The sequence below is a fragment of the Kwoniella dejecticola genome, chromosome 10, assembly GCF_000512565.2.
Source record: "Kwoniella dejecticola CBS 10117 chromosome 10, complete sequence".
NCBI lineage: Eukaryota > Fungi > Basidiomycota > Tremellomycetes > Tremellales > Cryptococcaceae > Kwoniella > Kwoniella dejecticola.
In genome coordinates this window covers 1,257,754-1,277,736 of record NC_089310.1, presented here as the reverse complement: position 1 = coordinate 1,277,736, position 19,983 = coordinate 1,257,754, and the positions used below count along the sequence as shown (strand labels likewise).

The window sequence follows — 19,983 nt, the reverse complement described above, 5'->3', positions numbered from 1 at the left end:
TACCACTGCATGAGACCTGGTCGCGATCTTCCTCAGACTTACAGTGCCTAACCTCGGACCTCGTAATTTACAACATCTATCAACAGCCTTCCCTTCCGAAATCTGACTTGGGTCCATTGGGCGTTCCTTCAGGCTGCCGACCCGATTGGCCTATTACCTCATTCTCCCCCAGTCCATGAACATGTATCTTGACTTCCCTTACTTCTCTCCTAGCCTTCATGATAGCTTCGCGTACTCGCTGTTCGACGGCATGTGAATCACGGACTGGCATAGTCGGAGGCACTGTGATTGTCAAGTCCAGAACCGTTTGACCTGCAATGAGAAGCGGGAGTCTGTTAGCAGAGCTCAAAATTTACTTCGTCACCCCTCGCCTCACCCGCGCCGCCCGTGCCCCTTCTCCTGCACATACACTTCCACTATCACGCCTGCTTAGGCCATGGCGCTTCTCTTCCACGGCGGCTCCGCTTCGCCACTCAACTGATCTGCCGCCTCTGCTGGTGTCCAACGCCCAAGTCTGATGGTCATAGCTAATACTCGGGTATTGACTTACCACCTGATTTCACACCTCTGACATTTCGCACGTCCAACAATTCTTTTCCGTCCACCAGATCGTCCGCTATACTGAAGTACCTCTCCTTCGTGCTTGTGTCCACCCCGGCATCTAACAATTCGAAGAAAGCAGTTTTCGATAACGATAGACCTTGTTGAAGGATAAAGAAGGAGACTGCTATTCCGCCTAGAGGGTCCAAAAAGTGATAGCCTCCGATCGATGATCCCAAAATGGACGTCAGGGCGACTAGAGAAGTCAAAGCATCCGCACGGTGGCTACGGAGCAAGGAATGATGAGCATGTTTGGTGGATCACGGTTCAGAAAGGGGAAGACATACTGAAGGGCGTTGGCTTTGAGTACAGGACTGTGTTCCTGGGCGGCCACCTTATTGGTGACCCTATATAACCATTCTTTGATTACCACACTTCCTAATGCGAACCATGCTGCATGAGGGTTGAGTATCGCTCCTGATTCCGCCCCGTGCACATGGCTGGCATGCTCATGGGAATGGGCATGAGCAGCTAAGGCCGCGTCCGCGGCGCCGTGTTCATACGGCAGAGCTGATGGACCGTGGGAATGGAACAATTCGAGTAGAGGAGAAGGGACAGAAGCGGGAAGATAGTGAGCGAGCGAATTGAAGAATGTGCCCGGAGGGAAGGTTTCCAGATAAGGTAATAACGTTTGTAGAAGCAGCTGAGGGAATCGATGAATGAGCTCAGTAAAGACCTTGACGATGATAAGGAGGATTCGAGTGATGAGAAGGGACACGCCTGCTTACATGATACGAATGCAAACCTATTCCTATCGCTCCTCCCACTAGTATGACGCTCACGCTGAGTGTTCCGAAGGTCTCAAATTTACCGTATCCCCAAGGGAAATTGTCGGTCGCAGGGCGCCGCGATATACGCCATGTAGCCAATGTGACAAGGTCCTAAGATGTGAGGATCTGATGTCAGCCATGTCAAGCACGGCTTTGTCAGGGAACAGTGCAGCAAGCCTTATATTGCAGCGGAATCCCACTCACACCCAACAGATCCGACAGACTGTGTCCGGCTTCCGCTAGTAACGAAGCTGAATTCATCCATAATCCTGCTGCACCCTTCGACATCGTCAAAGCTATATTCGAGCCAAGGCCTAAATGGATACGAGACTGTCAACCGCGATACCGATGATGCTGTTGCGAATGGTTGGAGAATGGCTTACCCAACAGCGTTATCTTCGTCCCCCTGTCCAATTTCCCTTTTGACAACGCTTGCATGAGCTGTTCAGCCCCCTCCGAGTGATCATGTGCGTGCGTATGGAAAATCCCAGAGTGCGAGTGATCATGTCCGTCGTGGTGCATGTGGGAGTGCTCGTGGTCATGTCCATGCGAGGAGCTCTTATTCGGTTGAGTTGCCTTCGAGCTATTATATCGGCAATTCACTTCGTTGACCGAGTTGATACACTTTATGCGACGCGACGACGTGTAGTAGGTGGAGACCAGACCAGGTAGGGTCTTGAGGTGCTTGAGTGATGCGGTACTTGATGAAGCTATCATGGGCGTGGCAGGACTGGAAGAAAGCGCAAAACCTGCTCCCCGGTTTAGGGAGAGGCGCAGTAGGCAGGACGCCGACATTGTATGCTGCAGGATTGCAGCGGCTGGGTGCTGCGTTGGATTGTACTGGAGCCGACTATATTTGACACATCTACCTTTGTCTTTGTCCTCCGATTGTGGGAGGTACAGTTCTTTGCTGGATAGTCGTGAAAATGTCAAGTTGAACGTGATGCGAGATGATGTTGATGAGCTATCCCAAGCCCGGCGGCGTTAAGCCGGATTGATCCGAAACTTCCTGGCTCAACCATAGCCTTGATCAGGTCTCATCATTTCAACCTGAAGAATTTGTCCATAAATCATGCATACATGACCAAGTCCTGCTTCCTCGATCACAACACCATACGCAGATCGTCTTAGCTTTCTCGCAGAGGATGGATCACCTGACTCACGGGCTTACGGCTTGAGCGACAAAAACCATGTCAAGGGCGAAATCGGAAAGTCATCTCACTTGTTAGACCGATATTGATGCTTTTCTGCGCATTACGAACATTGAGCGCTCAGTAGAAAGTACTGCAATCTCTCAGAATTCTGCTTTATGCATGTGAGAATCGTGATTTGCCTGAACTTTGGAATGACTGTATGCCTCGAACAATTGATCTCCAGTCATATGATGAGTAAGTATGGGATTTATAGCGCATGCGGTCTCGTGTAGCACATTGCTAATCACCCTTAATATACGGGTTCTAGACGAGTGCAAGTAACCGCCTTCGCAGTGGGCTGCAGCGGCTTTATTGGATCGCAAGAGCCGCTTCCATGATAAATCAGGTATGAGCGGGTCTGGCTGAGCTATTCAGACACGGTTAGTGTGACGGCGAAATTGACCAACATTTCGATTGGGGAGAGATCAGTCTGAAAGCGAAATCTGAGTGAGCGTCAAGTCATTATCCGGCGCATCACTCCAGCCGGCTAGGCCGTCCACATCGTTCTTCATCAAGTCTGGGGGTTTAGTCCATATCGCGAAAGCATCGTTCGAGATGCCCCTCTATAGCAGTCACGTGACGTGACATTGACATGAGCTCCAGACACTTGATTGTTCTAGCTTCTCTTTCAGCATTCACCGGCTTAAAAGGTAGTACATTCTTTGGGTTTAGAGCAACAAATCCAGCCCATTTCTGGTCCACGCATTCATTCGTTAGCCCATCTGTCATACGTCATACAAAGCACCCACCCCTTGGATAGTCAATCGAGAAAAGATGTCAAGTGCTGTCCGCCGAGACCATCTCAACAATCGTGCCAAGTCTTACTGTTTGTAACTTTTATAACAGTCAGAGGGCCCTCGGCGGAAGCCTTCGAGGCGACACTCCGGCTAAATTTCTTAAACCTCTGTCTCACCAACGCAGCAGGCTTGAGCAGATCTTGGCGCTCTTTGCTTTCCACAAAGGCATATATGCACGATCAAACATGTTGACCTTTCGGAGGTATCTGCGACAGACAATGTGGCGTCGACAAAATGAGCGCTTGGGACTTTCATATCGTTGTACGGAACATGGTCTTCAACTGCTTAGCTTTGGTGGATGCGCTCAATCGCATATCCCAAAGCTCTACCGAGGTCTGAACAGCACCGATTGAAAGATTAAGCAGTTTAGTGGCTGGAAATCGATCGAGCCACATTCTAAGTGATGCGTCATCCGATTCAAACCACATAGATACTCCGATCCATGCTTTAAGCTTTCTGCAAACAACGTACAAACTGTTCAGCTGAGTTAGATTCCATAATTATCGAGAAACATCATTGAATCTTATCGGCTTGCGCAGCGAGTAATGTCGGCCAGGTCCCCGGCGTTGTCGTCTGCGAGGACCTTTTGTAGCTATTATTAGTTGACAGCGGTCCAAAAAGATACCTCCGTAGCGTTACAGGCGGTGCCTAAGACTGCTGGCTTGTTTACTGTTTTTCGGACTTCTCTCTGATGTAGAAGGACTTCTAGAAGACCGGCGAGTGGTGGCGTGAATGGATTAATTCATGTTCTCCAGCCACTTGTCTCACTTTTCGGAACTTCACATCTCTTGGAATCTCAACGGTTAAAAGCCGCGAGATCCGGCTTTCATCGACATATCACATGGACCCTGAGATAGAGGTAGAATTGTGTCGCCTCATACGGGGCAGACGCCAGTCGTCCTACCGACAGTCGCGCGCGTCATAACGTCAACTCAGTGAGATTAAGGTTTTCCAGCTGGTTTTTTAAGGTTTTCTTTATTCCTCTTATCACAATTTACCTTTTGCGGTCGGATTTGGGATGAAGTAGATCTTTGAGGCTGCTTTATAGGTAAGAGTCAGACATTCCATACAATTAGAGCTGGGTCCACTTACTACATGTCGATCTCTACGGCGCTCCGAGCCCCCAAGCTGGAATGGTGCTAGTGTCCAAAACAGATGAACTGAACTCAATGCAATATTGCTGGAAATCCGCTAAAGTGTCTTACAATTCTATTCGTGACGCATGTGTCCCACTGAACTTACCATAATCGTTATCGTCTTAGCATGAATCGATGGAGTCGGCATCAGATGGTCTTGTCTATCTCCGCAAGGTGAAAAGTGTGACTTTTGGATCAAGGAGGTCCCAAGGTAACGGTGAAGTAATTCCTAGGGGCGATTTTCCTCAGGACGCAGGAACACAGGGAAAACCCAGACGAACTGACGGATTCGGTGGCACACGCCCATTACGAGAAGTCAACTTGGCCGAAATACCTCGACGTGGTATCTCGTACATCCGGACCTGTCGATCGCAGGTGTCTCGAAAAAAGCTTGTTTTTCGCCGCAAACAGTCATGTCTGTCTCAACTTTCTTGATTCAAACTTCTATATCTCTCCATCTGATCTATCTTTTTCATCATTCTTCTCCTGTTCATCAATTCGCAAACGTTCTTGTCGCTCTTTACATACCTGTCCAAACTGGATTTTGGGCATCAATTGCCGATCGGAACAAATATACACTAAAAAGGATCCAGGTGGTTCAAAGTTCCAGGTCCTCCGACATCATTGAGACCTCACCGATCGAATCCGCACGACTATATAGACTGGACTCTTATAGTCTTCATCGCCACCAAATCTCGAACGCCCACCTCTGTAACGATCGTTGACATCAAGTTTAGGTCAACGTTCTAACGACTAAACATCACGCTCTCTACCATTTAGACTCGTATAATCAAGCACTTAAGTATTTTATAATCGCTCAATCATTGGTGAAGAGGTCGGCATCGGTGAGCAAACCGTCTGTAGATCGCGACATCAAGCTCACGATCATCGCAGGTATCAATCTTACACGATGCTTTCCCGCTTCATCTCCCTCCTCGCCCTCTTGGCCACAGCTGTCTTCGTTTCGGCTCAAGATGACGCCTGGCATCTGGATTACATCTACGTCCTCGCAAATGAGGAGTTAGATCCTATCGTGTCACCCAACCAACAGTCTTCGCACATGCACAAGATCATTGGTGGTTCCAGAATGGCTGCATTCTACAACTCCGATTATTACACCGGAGCCTCTTGTTCGTCTCTTCGACAACAAGCTGATAAGTCGAACTACTGGATGCCTAGTGAGTCTGCTTCGGATACCTCGCTGGCCCATGTGCTCATCATACGACCTAGACTTGTACGTTGTCGACAGCAGCGCTGGCAAATACGTACCGGTGCCCGCCCATGTTCGATTCTACTACTTCCTTGCTCGTAACTCCCAGTACGAATACGTCAGCCCCTTCCCTAAGGGTCTTCGTATCTTGACTGGTGATCCGTCGAACAAGTCACCTACCAACGTCGCCACTTTCACATGTCAAGTCAACTCGGACTTCTCCAACTCGCTTGTGTCCACCAATTTCAACTTCAACCGAGACTGTCCTTGGGGTATGAAGACCGAGTTGTTCTTCCCACCATGTTGGGATGGAGTCAACCTTTACAAGGCCGACGGTTCTCACATGAACTGGCCAGACAATGGTGTTCGATCTGGTTCATGTCCCTGGTCTCACCCAGTCCGTCTACCGGCCATTCAACTTGAATACACTTGGGCCACTTCCAATTACAACCCTGGTCAATCTCTTTCTGGTAAATTGGCCTGGGCCAACGGTGACACCACAGGTTACGGTATCCACGGAGACTTCGTTGAAGGTTGGGACCAACCTGTTCTCGCCAAAGCTCTTAACGCTACTGGCTGTGTTGGCCAATACAGTGCTATGTGAGTTAAGCGTTCTACGATAGCGGAACACGAAGCTGACAGGATGGCTATACAGTACCATGGACTCGTGTCCCGTCCTGAATGCTTACATGGACGACGCTAAGGCTGCGGCTTGTAAGCCCGAACGAGGAGAACTCCAAGAATCCTTCGGAAATGTCGACAACGTTCCCGTTTCCAGACTTCCTGGTTGTAACCCTCTTTGGGGTGCTAGTGGTAGCAAGCCTGGTTGTAACCCTGCCATCGCTGGTCTTGACGTCTCCAAGTTCACTGGTTCCGATGGATCATACGTAGCCTCTGCTGCCGATAACAAGCAATTCAAGCTCCCTACCACCCCCGGCTGGACCAACATTGCTTGTCTCAAGGATATCACTTCTTTGACCGGCGGAGTATCCTATACCGATTCCGCCATGACCGTCGAGTCCTGTCAACAATCCTGTCTCGCCGCCGGCTACAACTATGCTGGTACTGGTCAAGTTGGTGCTTGGAACTGTGTCTGTGGTACAGCTGTCAGATCTACCGCCAGTGTCTACCCCGGGATGTGCTCAACCCCTTGTCCAGGTAACAGCAAGGAGAAGTGTGGTGGCTCGTACATCTTCAACATCTGGTATGCTGGACCCGGTACCACCCAAAACTCGACCCAAGTCTTCGAGGACGGTTCGCAATACATCGGTTGTTACAACAACCCCAGTACCGCTTCTCAAGGTCTTATTGGTGCTTCCACCTACAACTTCCAGTCCAACTCCATGACCACCGAAACTTGTCTCGCCGCTTGTCACAACTTGAAGACTAACTGGGCTTTGACCACCTCTGCTAAATGGTGTTACTGTGGTAATGACTGGAATTTCGGCACTGGATCGATCGTCCCCTCTTCATACTGTACCGTGGGTTGTACTGGTAACTCGACGCAAAAATGCGGTGACTACTATCGATCGTCTTTGTACAACATCACCGATGCCGATATCGCCAAATCCAGTGTATACCACCCCGCAGGATGGCAAGGATGTTACCAAGATTTGAGCGGAAAACTCGCTCTTACCGCCAACTCTTGGTCCGGTACAGTGACCCCTCAAAGCTGTATCAACGGTTGTTCCGAACTTGGATATGCCTATGCTGGTGTCGAGAACGGTAAATCTTGTTACTGTGGTAACACCCCTCAACTCACTCAAAGATTGCCTGTCAGTCAGTGCTCGTCAGCATGTACCGGTAATTCAACTGCCGTTTGTGGTGGTCCCAACGCTATGGATCTCTACACCACAAACTCATCGACTACCACCCCGGCTCAAGTCAAGGCCAAGAAGCCAGTGGGATACCTCGGTTGTTTCCAGGACTCAGGCTCCAATATTGCTTTCCCAAACTATTACTCCTATACCGTCAACCCTATGTCCGTCGAGATCTGCAAACAATCTTGTATCGAGCTGGGATACACCTACGCCGGTGTCGAGAACGGTAACCAGTGTCGATGTGGTAACAATGTGCCAACTACAACCCAATACGTAGCAAGCACCAACTGTAACAAGGTCTGTTCTGGTAACTCATCCGAAACATGTGGTGCGGGTGGTATGCTCGAAGCGTACACGCTAGATAAAGCATCGGCCAGTCCTGTAATGCCGGGTGCATCCTCCTCCAGCTATGTCGGATGTTACGAAAACTCTAACAGAGGTCTCACCAGCTACACTTACTACGACAATGGCATGACCGTCGAGAAATGTCGAACGACCTGTTCCGAGTTCGGCTATTCGCTTGCTTCTGTCTATCTCAGTAAATACTGTGGATGTGGTAACGCCTGGGGCGGAGCCACTCAAAAGTACCCATCCAGTACATGTTCATACTACAAATGTGGTGGTGATTCGACCGAGTACTGTGGTGGACAAACTCAAGCCGCTCTTTACAACACTTCCGACATAACTATTACCGTCAACAAGCCTGAAGGTTGGGTTTCATGTTGGACCGATTCCGGATCAGCCAGAACCCTTCAAGATTACTCTTACTCTGCTACCCCCATGTCCGCCAAAGCTTGTCGAGTAGCCTGTGCCAACCAAGGATACGCCTATGCCGGTACGGAATCTGGAAACCAATGTTTCTGTGGTAACAAGATCTCCGGCGGTGCCAAGGCCCCTACCTCAACTTGTAACTCCATTTGTGCTGGTGGTACCAACGAAACATGCGGTGCTTCCGGATACATGGATCTGTACAACGCTACCGGTGCTGCTGCAAACAACGGTATCCAAGGTTACTTGGGATGTTTCACCGATGACAGCGCCTTTAACGGTCAATCCTACGTCAGTGACTACATGACTGTAGACGCTTGCAACCAGTGGTGTTTCGCTAGAGGTTCAGCCTACTCCGGTATCAGAAACGGTAACCAGTGTAAATGTTCCAGTCAAGCTCCCACTTTGGTCACCACCACCGCCTCGTGTAAGAACCCATGTTCCGGTGACTCGAACCAAAATTGTGGAACTGCTTCGACCATCTCGACATATCAATTGTCTGCGACCGGTTTGAAGAACGGGGACTACGTCATGAAGACCGATTCTAAAGGCTACGCAGGTTGTTACCATGAGGGTTCCACCCGTTTGCTGCCTTCGTACTACTTCTCTTCGTCTTCCATGTCGAACGACCTGTGTATTTCCAACTGTAAATCGCTCGGGTACGCTTACGCTGGTTCCGAATATGGTACACAGTGTTATTGCGCCGCCAAGCTTGACCCCACTTCGGGAGGTTACCAAGTCGCCGAATCTCAATGTTCGATGGCTTGTGGATCCAAGACCGGTATCTGTGGTAACGGAAACGTTTTATCCATCTACTCTACTGCCAACGCGACCATCTCGACTCCTACCGTCGAAGGCCTCAAAGGTTGTTACGCCACCGGAACCTTCGCTCAAGCTGCTCCTCTGTCATACAACGGTGGTTACATGACGTCCGATCTGTGTAGAAGAGCCTGTCGAGTCAGTGGATTCTCGATCGCCGGTCTTACCAACGGTAACACCTGTGTCTGTGGCAACAACCCAACTTACGGCGCCGCCGTCGCTCCGGCGACTTGTAACGCCAAATGTGGTGGAAACAGCACCCAGACATGTGGTGCCACCTTCTCTTCCGCTTGGTCGATCTACGACACCACTGGAGCTGGTTCTGAGACTCCTTCCGGATTCCCAGCCAACTACGTCGGTTGTGTCAACGACGGCTCCCCTCGAGTCCTACCCAACTACTCGCTCACCAACGGTGGTATGTCAAGTGATGCCTGTCGAAAGATCTGTGTGGCCGCCGGATACAACAATTACGGTACCGAGAACGGTAACCAGTGTTACTGCGGTACCAACAAACCAGTTGTCCCGTTGTTGCCCGACGCCCAATGTACTTCGAAGTGTCCTGGTGCTCCGACCGAAGCTTGTGGTGCCGGTGGTAAGATGTCGCTCTACGAAATCGCCGGTGCCGCACCCTCAGTCAGCGCCAGCGCATCTGCCAGCGCTTCTACCTCGAAAGCCGCGTCGTCATCCGCCGCAGTCTCCAGCTCCAAGGCGGCATCATCGGTCACCACTGCATCCAGCTCTAAGGCATCTTCTGTCACTGTCGCCTCAAGCTCCAAAGCGTCTTCAGTCACCGCTGCCTCGAGCTCAAGCTCCAAGGCTGCTACCAGCACTTCGACCTCGAAAGCCGCCGCCTCATCGATCACGGCCACCAGTACTTCCAAGGCAGCTTCCTCCGCAGCTGCTTCCAAGCCCGCTAGCAGCAGTGTCAGCAGCTCCAAGGCTTCCATTCCAGGAGGAGGGGCCATCGCTACTGGGGGTACACTCAGCGTTACTACCACTGCATCTTCGGCCAAGGCTTCCTCGACCACTACCCCAGCGGTCACTTCGAGCGTGACTGCAGCCAGCTCTTCTAAGGCTGCCGCTTCCTCCGCCGCCGCATCCAGTGCCAAAGCTTCGTCCGCCACTACTTCTACCACCGTGATCAAGTCTTCATCAACCACCTCCACGGCCGCCGCTTTACCCACCGGAACATCCCTCGGATGTTTCACCGGAAGTAACACCGCGTTCTCCTCAGCCATCATGACTGGTCACGACAACTTGACTCCCTCGATGTGTCAGATCTGGTGTAACGCCAACTATTACACCTACTCTGGTATCTCAGGTGGAAACACCTGTGGATGTTCCAACACCGTTGACGGCCTAACCTCGACCGCCTCCAGCAACTGTAACAACAAGTGTACAGGAGACGCCAACCAGCTATGTGGTGGTGCGCTCAATGCCACTTACTCGGTATACAGAGCTCAAGCTGCCGTCAAGCCAGTCAAGCGATTTGATAGCAGCTCGGCAACTCACAGAAAACCGAGGGACACCAACAGACGTGCTGAGCGACGAATCGTTCACTCAGGTGCCAAGAATGAGCAAGCGATGAAGAAGAGAGGTGGAAGGGGTGTCTTCGCTAATTGGTAGATTACCAATTCTAGTCTGTTTTCTTGTGTTACATTGACGGTCCGGGGACATTATAGTGTTTATGATGTTTAGAATATGTATCTTACTATTTTCGCATGGCGATGGGTTTTTCCTTAGATCTTCCTGGCATCCTTTTTATATTGTTATATTTCTCACGAACGTATGGTTCAAAATGCAAATAATTCGCAATACAATTACAACTCAATTGTCTTGTTTCATCATGAGCCCCCATTCAGATCTTGTCACATGAATTGCAATAATGGCTGGAATCTACTTACCTGAGACCGAATGAAACCCGCTCAATTTGTCAGTTCAATCGAACCATCAACAATACAACCCTTCCTGACGCCCCTTGTGATGCATTGCAGGCTCATTTCGCTGCCGATCACCTTCACTAGCAAATGTAAAGCCCCATAAATTTGCATGCTAAGACATTCATCAGATACAAAAACCACTGAGACGCTCATGTCCCCGCCAACAAGCACCGAGGTTTCTAATTTCCCCCTGTAAATGCTATATATCCATAAAATCCAGCTTGAAGTATTAAACGCTCTTCGATCGCCCTCACGGAGATCCTCGCTACATGACCTGCCTAGAGTACATACCTGAAACCCAGATCTTGTTGATCGGTCTTGTTGTCGTAGTCAGCCGCTGGTCGAGGCATGGCTTCTTCATTCCCTTCAGCAGCCAGTCTGTCCCTCCTGGCGTTCTCCATCCTGCACAAGACCATGAACAGGATCATGAAAAGGATAAACACCCCGTACATCGATGAGATGGCCCTCATGGCGGTCTTGTAAAGGGGCGCTTCGTTGTTTCGGAACAGTTGAGGTCCGACGATACATCCAGTAGCGTATCCAATGTAATAAGCTGTTGAAAAGAGGGTCTTTCTGGTGTGTCCCTTGATGTTCGTGGAGATGATCGAGAGATTGACCGATAAGATGTGGTAGTTGCATGTTGCTGGATAGGTGTGGGATGTCAGCGCCAAAATGTTGTGAAAGCAGACCAGCGGTACTCACTGAGCCAAAGAGAACCAGCGAGTGGCCATTTGTTTTCGTAAGGCAAAGTTTGGAGCAGAATACTTCCAACGAGGGGAACGAGGGCGGCGATGGCTTGAATGTACCCTCTGTGATTGGGGAACTTCTTACATGCTAAGACCGTGGTAATCAAGCAGGTGGCTTGCATAGCACACGCCGGGAGCTGGAGGACCGTAGTGATAAAGCTTGAGTACCCTAAACCGTTGAGAATGAGAGTACCGAAGTTGAGGACTGTACATGCGCAAAGAAGGAACGCCCAAGAGAAGACCAGGTAGAATTTGGGATCTTTGACCGTCTCCCAGAATTGGTTCCACTGGAAATGTCGTTCGTGAGCACTAGCATGCTCTCTTGCCACTCGGTCATGGGCGATCTGTTTTTCCTCAGTGGTCAAGAACCATGCGCTTCCCATGTCTGCGGGAATCAAGTAGGCGAATCCGAGACCAATACAGATTGAGATAGCTCCAGCGATGAGCATTGCAATTCGCCATCCGTGGATTGAGCCTTTGATCGAACTGAGGCCATACAGGAACAGTCCTCCAAGCCCTTGAGCAAAGATGTCTGCTGCCGCGAGGAGAGCGAATCTTGAAGGATGTTCGGCCTTTCGATACCAGAAGGAAATCATCAGAACAAACGCTGGATATGCTGAACCCTCCATAAGACCCAGGAGGAATCGAACGGCAAGCAAGTCGGCGGCTTTCTGAGGGGCTGCTTGAGCCATCATGACTCCTCCCCAAAGCACGACAGTGACTGAGAAGGTCTAAGTCAGCTTCATATCGCACATTCATTGTGAGATCTCAACTCACCACCGACGTAGAGCTTAATGGAGAACATGTGCAAAACCTTGATGGAGATAATTTGAGAGGCGAGGGTCCCAAAGTAGAAGATACTTGACGCCCAGCTGTACGCCCATCATAATGCATAAGCTCTCTGTGCGAGCGAGACGTGCATTAGCTACTTACGAATAATCCTGACCTTGCAGGTTGAGATCTTTCTTCAATCCAAAGATCGCGGCAAAGGCGAGACCACGTTTGTCGAGATATTGACAGAAGTATACCAGGATAGCCAGGGGCATGATCACTCGATCGATCTTCCAGAGTACACGTCTTTCGACGGCTGGGTCGATTTCAGCGACCGCATGTTCGGTTTCGTCAATCTTGCTTTCATCCATGGGCACTTCGGCTTTCAGCCCATTGGTGGGCATCTCAGTCACGTTGTAAGACATCTTCTGCAGCTCTTTGACAGCCTTGGTTCACTTTGAGATTAGCATACCGCTCCTTCATTTCTCGTGAATGGAAGGTATATATGTAATTGGACGAGAGGATGGTTTATCTACGCCCAAGTGCAACTTGCTCGTGTTAAGAACGCCGGTTTAGCTCGCCGATCCACATACCCCTCTTGGCAATTCAATTTGGAATTCAAACGTAATGAAAATGTTTATTCTTATCTCTTACCTCCTCTCTGTCCAGCTCACCCGAAATATGGCAATGCCGACGGGGTCCTACTGCTTCAGAACCGGGGGACCACTCTGCTTCGACTCTTTGCAGTCGACCAAGCTTGTGCATGTATACCGGACCGCAAATCGAATTTCTGGTCTCGTGATGACAATTCTGGGGTAACTACGTTATGTTGGCAGCTTCCACCAATGAACATCGTCAAATCCCGTTCCCCGTTCAAAGTACAATCTCCACTTCAGGGAATCCCTCAAGTCTCCACACTGGATGTGTGAGCAGAAATTGCAGGGGCTGCTGGCGACAAGGTTTCCTGTAGATGGATCCTGAGTCAGGAATTCCGAATCGACGACCGGCTCGGAATTGACCGATGTGTTATCTGTTGATTCCCCGTCCGCGCTTAACCATGACCACTATAGCTCACCGATACTCGTCCAACAACTTCAAGGCGTGATCACCTTCAGTGAGAATTGTTTCGCTGCTCTTGTAGTCGTTATCAATATCACTACATGGGAACAACTTTCACTGTGACATTCTTAGAACATCAAAAGACCGGCTGATCAAGATGGGAAACGTACTTTCACCCAGTGAGCAGGACCTCCTAGCGCTCGGTTTTTCGCTCGGCTTGCAATCGGGCTGCTGACCTGCTCGAGACAGAATATACCTACGAGGAATGTACCGCCGACCTGGGCGAGCTCGGTCAGCTCAGAGGTACGCTGATCGATGGAAGGTAAGCCAGAAGTCCTTTGCAGGTACCAGTCAGAAAGCTGAGCTTTCAGTGACTTGTTCGTAGAGTCAAGCGATATGTCAATGTACCTTTCGCATTACCGCCGACTGGCGAGAACAGATTCAAAAGACCGCGACCGCTCCCCAAGGGTTACTCATATGTGAGTGTATCACTCACTGCTTGATTATAGCTTATAGACAATCCGCGGGAGCTGATATCCATCTCAACTATCAATCTTAGTCACAAGACGGCCAACCTAGAAATGCCGTGGATTTCGGCCTCCCTTGTCCACAACCCACCTATACGTCCTTGCCCGTATCTGAACTTGCCGAAGATGATGGCTCGGCTAAAGAATACCCTTACGATGAAGATTGTCTGAAGATGAACATTTGGATGCCTTCTGCACCTCCGCCCCCAGAAGGCTACTCTGTATATGCTTACATGCACGGGTGAGTCTGCTGAGTTGAAGCAGCAAAGTAAATGGACTGATCGACTTTGAGACAGGGGATGGTTACAAATCGGAGATCCGAGTATCGATCCCAAGATGGACCCCACTGAGTTGATCACCACTGGCGGTTTGAACTGTATATTGTGAGTGACGGCTCCCAAAATAGATAGCTAGCTAGTTGGCGTACTATAGCTCATCACGGACAACCCCAGCATCTCACTCGGCTACCGAGTCAGCGCTTTAGGATTTTTGGCGTGCAAAGAGCTACAAGAAGAATCACCTGATGGCTCAGTCGGTAATTACGGTCTATGGGACCAAAGAGTCGCCCTTGAATGGATACATAATCACATTGGTGCCTTGGGTGGGAATCCCAAGCGAGTAGTCGTCGGAGGCAGATCTGCCGGTGCATATTCAACTCAGTAAGTCATATTTCCACCCTCAATGGCAACAGGCATACATGCTGATTTTTTTGTGTCATTAGCGCTCAGCTCGTACATGAGCTTCTTCAGGCTAAACCTACCGAAGGAGGCCTTTTTCAACGTGCAATTTTGTAAGCCCTCCTTCCCGACTTGTGGTCGCGAATCAACGCAGCTGACTTATAATGATGATCTGCAGATTATCAAACGTCAGTCCTTCGCGAATCCTCCGCCAATGTGCTTGGAATTGACATGCTTTCGATATATCAGGCCATTCCATGTTTGCCCAAAACAGTCGAAGAGACCCAATCGCAATTCGAATCACTGCTGACAGCGTTGGATATCCCTTTGACACTCTCCGGACCTGAGAGACTGAAGGCACTGCGTGCTGTGCCTGCCGAGGCGTTGACCCGAAAGATCATGACCATTGATCAGTTCACATTTAGGACTGTTCAAGACGGAGTCTTTTTCCGTAAGCCCTTGCTCTCTCACCCTGCCGCGACTGTACTGCTGAAGCTGAATCTACCTGAATTCGCCTCGCTAGCCAAGAGTCATACCTGGCTATATGACGGTAAATTGGCGGAGGAATTCAAGAAGAGAAACATGGCAGCTATAATTGGGGAAGTGCAGGACGAGGTGAGTCGAGCGATCTGAAGAGGGCCCGATCTAGCAGAACTGATGATCAATGGTATTTAAGGAAACCCTTTATCGAGATGGGTTCAAGGTGACAGATGAGATATCTTTGTACAAGGCTGTCAACCAATATTACTCAAGTAAGTCAATCGTATCTTAAGTGTCACAGGGTGCGATCTGACCAACTTGAGTGCGTTAGCCACTGTCGTAAACCAGATGATCGATTTGTACTTACATCAGAAGATAAAAGAACCTTATCAACAGTTAGTCAGACCGCCTGAGGTCACCGACAGACACTGACGTTTTTCATGTCTTAGCCCGGATCCCAATCCGGATATCGATTCATATACCAAAGTCCTAGGCGACATAATATCCGATGGTCAAGTCCGAGCACCCAGCAGATCTTTTGCTCGTCAGCTCCGAGATGCTGGTGTGCCGCTTGACTCGGTGCATCGTTATATCGTAGCTTGGGTTCCTGAATTTGTCACAAAGTTCGCTCCTCCTAAATTCGGTGTGACGCACGCTATGGACCGACCTATCCATGTGAGTGTCCCGCCACTTGTCTCTTACCCTCATTCCTCAGTCATACGTTGAGACGCATTTGTTGACTTGGGAGCTGGATCCAACAGAACTTCTCCATCTTCCACGGACCTAAGCCTCACGAAGAGGAACTGATGAGAGAATGGATTAAAGATTATGTGAGATCAATTTCCGTTGAGCCACTTATAAATCTGTGCCACCTCAAAGTGAGACGAGACTGATAACATGTCTTTGTCTTGACCAAATAGGCCAATTTCATCAACTGGAAACCTGTGAATTTCGGGGTCGACAAATGGACCCAGGTCAAAGTCCTCAGTCCGAAGGATAATGGTAGTATAAGGATCGAAGACGATACCAAGTGGGATTATCTCGAAAAGGTGTCCGAGGTCATAGAAGGCAGACCCAAAGCCTAATATGAAAACACTTCGATCTGGACTCTCGTTTCTGTCTGAACATTTCCTTCTCATGTACCTGTCTCGGTATATCCGTCTGGGCATCGGTTGTGTACTGTATATATGCATTACATGAATCTAGCCTTGCACATGCTTCGTATGTTACATGTTGCATACAGTAGCATGAATCACCTTACGGCTCACAAAATGGCAAAATACAAATGTACATCTGATCTGAGTCTATGACTCTGTTAACATCGGTTACAACGTATGAACAACACCCTGCCAATCTGCATCATCCGTCCCATTCATCCCATTATTCCCATTATCGACCGTGTCTCCCACCCCAAAATTCCAAGAACTATCGTCGAAGGGCCACCAATTATTCCAATTGATATTCGCTCCCAGGGATTCGTCGATCGGGTTCTCCAATAACCAATTACCCAGATCGGGGAGCGGGTCGAACGACGAGAAGTCGAAGGCCGGATCGCCTATCTCCGCTTGAACGACAGGCTGAAGGGTCGCATCTGCTGTCGTGAAGGTGCCATTCATTGGATCTCCTGGCGCTGAGCTCGAATTTGAAATGGTACTTTGAGAAGCGGGTAAGCGCGTCCCCAGGTTGTTCGGGTCTACCTGTACTCCAGTATCCTGTGTGAGGTTCGCAGATCCCTCATTCGAGTGGTCGAACCTTGATAACCTCCTTAAGAAAGCCGCGTGAAAGGCAATAGTATGTGTTGGGGAAAGCGCCAGACTCTCCAGCTTATCTGCAGATCGTTGGAATAGCCCGAAGATGTATGATAGGGATTGCTGATCCAGGATGGTAGTCGCAATCTTCGTATCGAAGACCTGAATGGTAGAGCCATCACTTGTCAGCTATAAGATTCTCACTGCACGTCGGCAAACTCACTTTGTATAGGAAGAAAGACGCATAAGCGAAGTATAGATGCTTCGAATCTGATAATTCCAAAAACGTGTCTTTCAGCTTGCCGGTGCGAGCGAGCCAAAGGGAATGGCTGATCTGATAGCTTACCGCAAGTATACCGTAGCAAGTCGTCCTGTAGTTGACACATCGTAGCTAGACATCCCAGTGATCCATTGATACAGTAAGCCAACGCTTCTCTACGTTCTCTTTCCTGATTTTCCTCGATCACTGCATCGCCTGTAGGATTGTAATTCCTGAAAGATCGCTGAACCCATCTATGCGAGATCTGTATATTGTTTAGCGACCAGGCTCATCGAGTACGTAGGGATGCTACTTGAAATGAAATTCACTTACAATGACTTTAGCATGCAGGGCAGTGAGATTGGCATGAATAGCAATATCGGGATCTACAGGCGTGCGGATCATGTCAGTTGCAGTTCCATTATGAATATATAGGATAGATGGTCGAAGACGATCGATCAACACTTACCCCGCTCAGTCTGAGTTTTGACCCATGCCTCCGAGTCTTTCTCGAAAGTTTGATACACAGACCGCAAATCCAAAGCATAATTACCTGGCCCTGCCTCGCTGTCTTTATCTATTGCTTCGATACTGACTGAAAGTACCCTTCGGAGAGCTACGTTGCTCGCCAGGCGGTAGTCCACCGATAGACAGATAGGTGAATAAACCCAGGACTCGCTATCATAGTGCAAGGTCAGCCAGCTTATTCCGTATCAGTACTGTTAGAGACTTTTTTCACCTATTCCGAACCAAGTTATCTTCAGGCATCATACTTGGCTTAGACGTTTGACCACAATAGTTGAATCTATCATAGAAAGATTAGCAAAAAAAGTAGAGATCAAGGGCAGGAAACCCTTTCTCAACTCACCTCTTATCGGCGGCATACAGACTTAGCCAGATCCTTTGACGATCTCGATTCCGTCTTTCATCGTAATCAGGACGAGGGGTTGAGAGGTCCAGATCGACCGCAATCCGACTGAGACCTAATCGTCAGCATGATGGTGGACACATATCAAAGACATGAGAAACTGACCAAGCCTGGGAACGAAAATTGAGCATTAATTAAGTGAGTCGGATATCTACTTAGATGCGACATGTTGAACAAGAGCCACGTACCATGCCAAGCAGTAAAAAGGCATTCTCATCATCGGCCTCCTTATATTCAGTCAGCACGAACCTGACAAGAGCACCAATATCAGGTATGTCATTTCTGGATATGGAGTGCGGGCGGAGATGACACAACGTACAAAGCTTGGACGGTCTGTTCAGATTTGACATCGTCGGCGAATACCCTCAGAATCTGATCCTTTGCTAGTGCTAGGCATTTCTTATGGGTATAAGCGCTGATCTTGGGCGAGAATTTCGCTGCTGTTGCCATTATAACGCAGAATAGAAATGACGATGTTCTCTGGACCCAGTCTAAATAGTCACTGTTGAGCTCAAACATTCCAGTGCGTCTTCTGATTGTAGAGACTCACCGTAAGTGTGTAAGGTCTCGTCAAATATATACACATTAGGTGCAATTTTCTGCATAAACCTATGGTCAGGTAGCAAAATCATCAGCCGAGGTATTAATTAGAGCTCAGGTTGTCCTTGGTCACCTATAATAAATAAGGGGATTGAGATCGGGACGTACAGGTTGAAGAGCTCCTTCGCGGTAGTCTCGTCGATATATCCGCAAGTCATGGGATCCTCCCTCCATAAAGCCAGCCCTCGATTCGCTGTCGAATTACGCTCTTTATCCTTGTCTACATCGGAGAAGATCCGAGCAATGGACGAGGTTCTACGTATCGACGGTCCGATATCCGTGTAGTCTGCACTTCTTTCGTTCGGAGCCGGATAGGGATGTTGAGAAGTGATGCGTATTGATGATGTGGGTGGAATGTGTTTCAGAGAAGCTGAGTATGAAGAGGTCTCTTGCGGCTGCAATAGAGTCGTTTCTGGAGAAGAGGAGGGCAGGGGAAAAGCATTGAGTTGATTCTCGTTGTCGTTTTTATCTAGATTGTAATCGTCTGTTGGATCGTGATTGTCTTCATCGTTGAGGGTTTGAGACTGGGTCTCTTCCGTTGACCGGCTATTCACTCTTTTACTCTTTCTCTCTTCCTTCTTCTTGGTCCGCTGTCGTTTCAGTCTTGCTCTTACACTATCAGATAACCTGAAGAGACCCAAGTACATCAGAAGTACAGCAGTAAAACATTGCGCTCGGTTTGCGAGATCGTCCCAGTTATCGTATGACTCACCTGGTTCCAACCTTCCTACCCCTTTGATGGGGAACGACCTCACATTTGACACCGACACTCAAGCAGCTCTGACAGTCCGTGTCCTCTGTTCTACCCAGACATTTCGTCTGATTATCCTTGGGCAATCAGCTTACTGGCATTTGACCCGGTGATTGACTCACTTTTCGGGATCTGCACCTCAAACAAGCGCTATGGTGGCACAGTCAGCATGGTTCGACGTGCCCGTAGCCAGGGCACGATACATACGGCTGAGTGCTTATGGATGTCATATCGACATGGTGACTTCCTCGTGCACAGAAGATATCGCGAAGAGGGTAAGACTTGTTAGGATGGACATGTTTTTAACGGAGTGAATAACGTTCGGGAAACTTGAACCGGGCTTCGGACCTGATTATGGGCGATTTCATTGGTATGCATAATTTG

At 49.1% G+C, this 19,983-nt stretch overlaps 5 protein-coding genes across 5 annotated transcripts; 2 read left to right on the top strand and 3 right to left on the bottom strand.

The window, feature by feature from the left end:
* Nucleotides 1-79: 79 nt before the first annotated feature.
* I303_108012 (uncharacterized protein) lies at nucleotides 80-2,165 on the bottom strand (the record flags this gene model as incomplete). Its single annotated transcript, XM_065969737.1, has 6 exons — nucleotides 80-312; nucleotides 551-825; nucleotides 888-1,243; nucleotides 1,329-1,481; nucleotides 1,575-1,684; nucleotides 1,754-2,165. 6 exons carry the CDS (start codon nucleotides 2,163-2,165, stop codon nucleotides 80-82), a joined length of 1,539 nt encoding a protein of 512 aa, XP_065825809.1.
* A 3,241-nt stretch (nucleotides 2,166-5,406) lies between these two features.
* On the top strand, nucleotides 5,407-10,739 carry I303_108011 (uncharacterized protein; the record flags this gene model as incomplete). Its single annotated transcript, XM_018411262.1, has 3 exons — nucleotides 5,407-5,674; nucleotides 5,727-6,306; nucleotides 6,362-10,739. 3 exons carry the CDS (start codon nucleotides 5,407-5,409, stop codon nucleotides 10,737-10,739), a joined length of 5,226 nt encoding a protein of 1,741 aa, XP_018259930.1.
* Nucleotides 10,740-11,331: 592 nt separating this feature from the next.
* On the bottom strand, nucleotides 11,332-12,995 carry I303_108010 (uncharacterized protein; the record flags this gene model as incomplete). The annotated part of the gene is made up of 4 exons (XM_018411261.1): nucleotides 11,332-11,696; nucleotides 11,756-12,520; nucleotides 12,577-12,671; nucleotides 12,733-12,995. The coding sequence occupies 4 exons, from the start codon at nucleotides 12,993-12,995 to the stop codon at nucleotides 11,332-11,334; spliced, it is 1,488 nt and encodes a 495-aa protein (XP_018259929.1).
* Nucleotides 12,996-13,786: 791 nt separating this feature from the next.
* Nucleotides 13,787-16,398, top strand: I303_108009 (uncharacterized protein; the record flags this gene model as incomplete). The annotated part of the gene is made up of 15 exons (XM_065969736.1): nucleotides 13,787-13,808; nucleotides 13,879-13,951; nucleotides 14,015-14,108; nucleotides 14,189-14,397; nucleotides 14,453-14,539; nucleotides 14,609-14,815; nucleotides 14,878-14,946; nucleotides 15,012-15,021; nucleotides 15,083-15,284; nucleotides 15,357-15,448; nucleotides 15,510-15,585; nucleotides 15,645-15,708; nucleotides 15,763-15,988; nucleotides 16,075-16,143; nucleotides 16,234-16,398. 15 exons carry the CDS (start codon nucleotides 13,787-13,789, stop codon nucleotides 16,396-16,398), a joined length of 1,665 nt encoding a protein of 554 aa, XP_065825808.1.
* A 240-nt stretch (nucleotides 16,399-16,638) lies between these two features.
* On the bottom strand, nucleotides 16,639-19,829 carry I303_108008 (uncharacterized protein; the record flags this gene model as incomplete). Its single annotated transcript, XM_065969735.1, has 14 exons — nucleotides 16,639-17,223; nucleotides 17,285-17,331; nucleotides 17,408-17,585; nucleotides 17,654-17,706; nucleotides 17,790-17,998; nucleotides 18,060-18,125; nucleotides 18,189-18,303; nucleotides 18,433-18,497; nucleotides 18,568-18,739; nucleotides 18,799-18,857; nucleotides 18,957-19,475; nucleotides 19,561-19,667; nucleotides 19,722-19,749; nucleotides 19,807-19,829. The coding sequence occupies 14 exons, from the start codon at nucleotides 19,827-19,829 to the stop codon at nucleotides 16,639-16,641; spliced, it is 2,226 nt and encodes a 741-aa protein (XP_065825807.1).
* Nucleotides 19,830-19,983: the final 154 nt, after the last annotated feature.